Here is a 7855-nt window from a genome sequence, read left to right as displayed (position 1 = left end):
ATATACACTGGAGATGTGATTTAGGGCCTCATTGACTGTTCAATTGTACAAGCTCCTTACTGCACCTTTGACATGTTGTGTTTGTACTGGCCCTTCAGTTCTGCCATTTCACTTGCAAAGTATACTGCCATGATTTTGATACACTGCTTTTGTCTGTTCTTTGATATGCCTCGTATCTCCAAAACCTCCATCTCGGTCCTAGCAATTGCTAGAGGATCGTAACAACATCTCATTAAGGGCCTCATTTATCATCGAGTTTTATAATTCGCAAGGAGTGATAAAACACATTGCATATGATAACAGTGCTCCAGCTAATCAGCTCCCAACTGTCATTTTTCAAACAGATGACAGTTAGGAGCTGATTGGCTGGAGCATCATTATCATATGCAATGGGTTTTATCACTCGTTGCTTATGATAAAACTTGTTGCTAAATGAGGCCCTAAATCACATCTCCAGTGTATATGATACAGTTACTTGTACAGTCCCTTACTGTACTAAGCTAATGATTCCTGCTCTTGTTCTACCTCTGCAAACATTAGTGGCTTCACGTATCATGCCCAAATATAGAGCACAAATCTAGATAAGAACACATTTTTTAAAATATGTTTACACCCCACAAATAATATCCTACTACATCTAAATGAGGTCCATAGCATTCATGGGGGTAAATTAACTAAAGTGAGAGTTATTAGAAGTGGAGAATTTGCCCATAGCAACCAATCAGATTCTAGCTCTTATCTTCTAGAAAGTGCTAGTTAAATGTTAAGTAGAATCTGATTGGTTGCTATCGGCAACATCTCCAATTCTAAAAACTCTCACTTTAGTAAATATACCCCAAAGAGCGATGATGTACTAGTCACTCAAAAATATTTTTTATTTCCACACCTGTTCAATGGTTAAGAAAATGTATGCGCTGTAAAATATTATTATTTAGATTTCTAAAGAAACTGATAGATCTGCTACACTTAGATATATTTTTAGAAATGTATTCATGAAGTGAAGTACTTAATGATCAAAATATTAAGGTGGATAAGTTCAGTTCCCATAAATAGTATTTTTGCACTTGTGGTTATAAAACACTCAAAAATGATTTAGTTAACTTTTTTCTAAGCAGCTCTTTTATTTCACGATTCCTTAGGCTGTAAATGATTGGATTACACATTGGAGTTAAAACTGTGTAAATCACAGCCATCACACGATCATAGCTGGCAGTGGTATTTTTGGTCGGTCTGACATACATAAAAGTTACGCTGCCAAAAAAAAGTAGGACCACAGTGAGATGAGCTCCACAAGTAGAAAAAGCCTTTTTCCTGCCCTCTCTTGTACTTATTTTTAACACGGCAGAAATGATTTTGATGTACGACAGTATAATGCATGAGAAAGATATGAAGACAAGTAATGAGTTGATGGTGAGGTCTACTGTGACATTAAGTGAAGTGTCAGAACACGCCAAGTTCATCAGTGGTGTAGAGTCACAGAATATGTGATTAACTTTGTTTGAACCACAGTAGGAAATGCGAGACAGCAAGATGGTTTGAGTTAAAGGTACAACAAATCCTATGATCCAGCAACAAGTTGCCATCTGAAAACAACACTTAACAGTCATTATGGATGGGTACCTTAGTGGATTACATATAGCCATGTAGCGGTCAATGGCCATTGCTGTTAGAAGAAAGGTCTCTGTGATACCTAAACAATGAAGAAAATAGATTTGCAACAGACAGCCAATATAGGAGATCAACTTCTCATTCAGCAAATTTGTCAACATTTTGGGAATAGTGACGGTTGTGTAAAAGATTTCCAGGAAAGAAAGTATAGCAACAAAAATATAAAGCGGAACATGGAGTTGTTGATGATTACAAATGAGAATGAATACTGTAGCATTACCAGTAAGCATGAAGATATAGACAATACTTAGAAGGATGAACAATGGGCCTTGGGTACTGTTAAGATCCGGAAATCCTATGATGATGAATTGTGTAAAAAGAGAATGATTTGAAATTGTCATCATCATCTTTAATTAATTTTAGTTCCGATAAGTTCAAAAGCTCTTTCTGAAAATTGATAAAGCAATTAAATAAAAATTACTTAAGTATGCCTTATCTTATAATTATTAGCTCTAACAACATTAATTACAGATGTTAATAGTTTTTATATAATACATCTTACATACATACATTTCATCTTTTCTTGTATTGATGTCGATATAGCTATTATAGCAAGACTTGGTTACTTAGAACAATAGTAGTGGACATGTTTAATTCATTTCATGGATAGAAAAAAAATGCATGTGAATATTTTTATTTATTAAACACCATATCCCAGCATGGATAATGATAAATGCTCTAACATCAAAAAATAATTTTAAATACATTGTAAAAAAACAACATTTATGGTGCAAAAATAGTGGAACATTTAAACAAAACAAATCCAAGTTGATCTAACACTGAGAAAAATTTATTTGATATTTTGTTTTCAATATTTGTTATAAAATGGTATCTCATATAAAAGTGTGTAACTTCACCATAATAGTTCCCATCTAAAGAGAAAAAGTGATATTAAAAAGTTTCTTCACTATTAAATTTAGTTACTACTAATAAAGGTTTGTGAAATTATGAAAGTTGTTATTTATTTTATTCACCTAACTCTAGTAGCTGCTCAAATTGGTAAAAGCTTAAATTATTTTATTGGTCTGACAAGTTACTATAGTTATTCTGAAAAAAAAATACACAATCAAGGAAGAACAGGTTTTCAGTCAGTGTGTAAGAGTGAAAATAATAATAAAAATAAAAACAAAGTAATTTAAATCAAGCCAGAAAATGCTTTCATATTTTGATGTATGCCAGAATCTAGCACACTAATTCCCAACTTCCTGCAGGATGGTAACAATTATTTTACAAGTATGTACTATATCTTACCACAGTTTTACCCATGATATATAGTATAGCTAATTTATATAACACAAATGACCAAAGATCACGTTTAGTTGAAACATATCTGGCCTTGGCTTGTAGTTTGTGTATAATTCTATGTTTTGGTAATTATGATAAAAGAGCCATTCAGAATTCACTTACATTTAGTCATAGACTTCCTACAAACAATGATTGCAGTAAAGCAAAGCAGAACATACTCTGTATAATATTTAAAATATGATTGTAACCCATTTAAAAATATTACAGTTTACTAATGGAATTTCACTTTATCCTTAAGAGGATCATGTACAACACGACTTAAACTTTTCATTCAGTATTAATTAACAATTGCTTTATTATACTTTGCATTTAAAATTGACAGCAGGTTTCCGTGTTCCTCATACATAATTGTCATCAAATTTCCAACAATTGATTATTGGAAAAACAATAGTTTAAAAAAAATAAATGTACAGTATAGATAATCTGTAGTATATCATCTATGAAATGTTCAAAATAGGAGTGATTTATTTGTTGCCCTGTAATATTACAGCAAATATATTCACATATGCAATATACTAGATAAAGTATTCAGCCCATTTTCCTTAAAATCATGATTTTATTTTAATATCTTCGAAAAAGATTAACATCTAAAAATTGTCTTTAAATAGTCGTACATCTGCAGCAATAATGGGCAGAGGAATTGGAAAATGTCAAATTATATTTCTGTGGATCTATATATCTGCTACCAGAGCCATAATTCATTCATTTGAGATTTTAGATTGTTTGCAACAAAGCAGTTTAACAAATTAAATACTAGGTATCAAAACCACAAAAGTAAATCTCTCAAGATACATTGGCACTAATTCACTTTTTTTTCTAATTGGGATTTCACCAAGGACAGCATAGCAATGTTTATTTAACATATTGTTTTAGAATTATAGCTTAGAATATTATGCTACTAGTCATTTAAAAACTGCATTAAATAAAACACATTTCTTTGAAAAGAAAATTATAGGTTTAAAATGTTCTCTAAAAAAACTATTATAGTACTGTAAATGCACATGGGTCAATTCAATTAACTGTGAGTTGTCTGGTCCCAAAAGGAAGTGCGGTCATATGTTGCATTTACAGTAAAGATGAGCAAGAGGCAGTTATTAGACTGGCGGACTGAATGCTGCCGGTCTAAATACTGACACCTAAAGCCCGACTTAAGAAAGGGGTCAAAATACAGACACTCATCTTAATCCAGATGCTGGAAGACAGACAGATGCCGGACTGATCGAGGTAAATCTGGCACATCTTAATTGTTAGCTGCAGGGGGAGGTTTAGATTTAGGCACCCCTGGGGGGACTAGGGTTAGGCACCTCCTGGGAAGGGTTAGGCTAGGGGAGGTTAAGCACCACTGGGAGGGAAGTTAGGATTAGGCACCCCCCAGGAGGGTTAGGTATAGGGGGTGGGAAGGGATGGTTAGGATTAGGCACCCACTGGGGAATTTAGGGTTAAGCACTACCCTGGGAGTTTTAGGGCTAGGCTCCACCAAGGGAGGGTTAGGGTTACGGGGGGAAGAGGGGAGCTAAACAGCCACTGGTATTTTAAATTCATTACAGATGAGCGCCTTGGTTTTGGCTCCGATCTTCCCACAAAGTTCGGTTTTCATAATGAGGCAAATTGTCATCTTTCACAGACAAAACATCATCTTTGTTCATGAAATATGATGTTTTGCTTCATTCTGAGATCCGAACTAGTTGGAAGATCCGATCCAAAACCGGACAGCTTATCTTTAACTCACAGTAGCTCTGAACTTTCAGAATTTTGTTTCCAGCCCCACAGGGCTGCATATTAAAAGCCACAAGTCCAGGGTTAGATCACAGTGAGATGGGGGTGAGGTGATGCACCATTCACTCCTAAGTGAATCAACCCCTTTCTGTGAAACACTTTAGATCACAATACACATACTGCAAAAATGTTTTAAAGGAGCCCTATGCCTAAATTTCTGCCAAGTAGGTCAGGTTAAAGGGACAAAATTTGCTCTGGTAGTTAGGATTAGTTGGGTGGACTGAAGATTATCCTTACAAAGTATTTAGTAGAATTATTGCTGTGCCTCGTTTGCGAAGATGGCCAAAAAGATATTTAAATTTATTAAGTGTGATTTTTTCCAATGTAAAGTTTCAAACACACAAAAGTGCTACATGTAATGAAAACAATTCTACTGTCTCCTTACTTTCATGTTTGATTTAATATGTAAATTAGACAAATCTCTGCAGTATTGTAGCTGACACAATAAAGGTGTTTATTAATTATGTGCTACAAAGTAAAAGCAGAGCCATACATGCGATAGACAAAAAAAAGCAAAACAAAATAAGTACAATATATATAGTAACAGCTAACCATCACTTAAAAAAATACTGTAACATGGATAAAAAAAAACATTAGGGTCAAGTAAATGGGCAAGGGTAGAGCAATTAGATAAAGCTTATAGGAGCAGACAGAAGTGGGTTGTAGAAGGAAAGCAAACATCCCTTACAGATCCTGTATACATCAAACAGGAAAGCAAACAGTAATGGATACACTTACTAAAGTGAAAGTTTTTAAAAGTAGAGATGTTGCCTATAGCAACCAATCAGCTTCTACTTAACATTTGCCTAGCACCTTCCAGAAGATTATATCTAGAATATGATTGGTTGCTATGGGCAACATCTCCATTTCTAAAAACTCTCACTTTAGTAAATTTAGCCCTAAGAGTCAATGAAGGAGAGAAAAGAGACAAAGACATGGATAGTGGAAAGACATACCCAAGGACTTAAATTAAAGGAAAATGGTGAACAGTTGGAGGGTGAACTGGAAGGATGACGAGGTGGGTCAAGGAAGTGAGTAGACTTTAATAAATATGTGTGTATTTAGAATGCATTTAAAATTGGAGAGACTGATAAAAGTCTTGGTGAGAGAGTGACTTCCAGTACAGGGGTTCCCTGAAAAAAACCTCTTGGAGGTTAGTGTGAGAGGAAGTGACCACAGCTGAGGAGATGTGGCATTCAGAGGAGCAGCAGAGAGATCTGGAGGGAGTGTGGACACATAAATTTGGAAGGAGTAATTAATGACTTTATATGTGAGGGGGAAAAGCTTGAACTGGATTCTTATTGGGAGCCAATGCAGGAACAGGAGGCAGAAGCCATACAGAAAGAGAGGAAAATTAGCCAGCAGAGGCATTAGGGAGGATTGAAGTGGGGTGAAGTCAGAAAGAAGGTGGTTGCAGTAATCTTATCAAGTTGATGAGAGTTTTGGTGGTATTAAGGGAGAGGAAGGCCTAGATCCTGGAAATGTTATGGAGGTGGAAGTGGTTAAATTGAGAGTTGGCCTTTATGTGAAAAATGTGGAGTTGAGGATGAAAGGGTGTTTTGAAGTTACAGGAAATCAGACGAGATGTGTCCTTTATACCCTTGAACTGTGCCCTGGTCATGATTTATTAAAAATATTTTTAAAGCAGTAAATAGGTGTAAACATTGATGTTGTCAGGGCTTTTTCTTTCTTCTCTCTCTCTTCCCCAAAACTTTCTTTGTATTCCCCAAGCCCTGCCTGTATGTCTAATTAACTTTGTAAATAGTGATACTTAGATACTAAGATATCTATACAGACAAAGAAAAGTCAGCAGTTACTCTGGAGACACATTAGTTCTCTGAATCTTCCAAAGACCCAATTTAACAACAGATCAAAGTTAGGAGCAGCGACTGCCACCTACCTTCAGTGTGTCACCAAGATCACTTCTCCACATTTTCTGATCACCCTGTCTTGCAGTACTTTTAATGTATATGGCACTAATTTCCAAATCTAGTACTCAGGGAACCCTAAAAGTGGATGTTTCCCAGTTCTCCTCACAGAATAACCAGTCAAATAATTAGCACCACCTCTGGATATTTTCAAATGATTCATGAATACACATTTGCTCCTGCTAGGAGTATGAAAAACATGCTATTAGGGTTTCCTGAGGACTGAAGGTGAGATACACTAGTCCATGGCATCTGCTGCATACTTACTACAGAAGTAAACTGCAGGCTTTAATCCATTATTACATTATGCTGAATATTTCCTCTCCTTTTGGTGTTATGGGGACTGATTGTTTGAGATCAGCTGCGGTAGGAGTGTGGGTGAAACTGGGAGACTTGATACATTGCCTGCTCATAGAACAAGATTGGTTAGAAAAAGAATGCTAGAGTGTCATTGGCTAGTTTGGCAGTGCAAAACAGAAACTCAGGCCTGGAATCTAAACCAAGATACAAATCTGGAATCCCAGCCATGAGGGCCTTGAACTGATCAGATGGAACTTAGCCCTGGTACCTGGTGACAGGGACTCAAGGCTGGAACCAACTACTGCGAACTCTGATGAACACTGCTGTAGAGACTTAGAGCTAATAGTATTAAACTTGGGATGGAAAAACTGAGAATTGATAACTAGTGGGGAGCTCAGAATGAGCAACAACTGAGGCTGGATCGCCCATGAAAAACACACTACAGTGCACAAGCCTGGAACTGGAATCAGGTCCTGGAACTTAAGGCGGAGAACGAAGGTACAATACCCAGATCCCCCAAATGAACGAGCCGACCAAACTGGGAAACCACAACCCAACACAGCCCTGGAACCATACCCATGAAACTCAGGAACAGCCACAGTACAGACACTCAGAATAGGTAAAACCAGATATGGTAATAGCCTACAGAAAATAGCCAGAGGGACTGAGCAAGAGTAAACATATGCACTAGATACTGGAGACACACTCTGTGAGAAAACCACAGTAGATAGAAGTTAGTGGGTGCACAGAGTTGTGCAGAAGCCCTCTATGTAGGACATTAGTGAGGCTGCCAGCTACACCAAAGCTTTGCAGAGGCTGAGCACAAGGTTGGCAGGTGAACAAATACTTGCAGAGATTGAGCACAGGTAAGGCTGGCA

General features: G+C 36.6%; 1 protein-coding gene across 1 annotated transcript; it reads right to left on the bottom strand.

Moving 5' to 3' along the window:
- Window positions 1-1070: 1070 nt before the first annotated feature.
- LOC148442640 (olfactory receptor 6N2-like) lies at window positions 1071-2012 on the bottom strand. The gene has a single exon (XM_088463679.1). It carries the CDS (start codon window positions 2010-2012, stop codon window positions 1071-1073), a length of 942 nt encoding a protein of 313 aa, XP_088319805.1.
- Between the last annotated feature and the right edge of the window lie 5843 nt (window positions 2013-7855).

The sequence above is a fragment of the Taudactylus pleione genome, unplaced genomic scaffold, assembly GCF_031769625.1.
Source record: "Taudactylus pleione unplaced genomic scaffold, aTauple2 ptg001427l, whole genome shotgun sequence".
Lineage (NCBI taxonomy): Eukaryota > Metazoa > Chordata > Amphibia > Anura > Myobatrachidae > Taudactylus > Taudactylus pleione.
This window is presented reverse-complemented; position numbering and strand designations above follow the sequence as displayed.

Coding starts and splice junctions, on each gene's coding strand:
- LOC148442640 (XM_088463679.1), bottom strand. CDS start 2,012: ATGATGACAATTTCAAATCATTCTCTTTTTACACAATTCATCATCATA.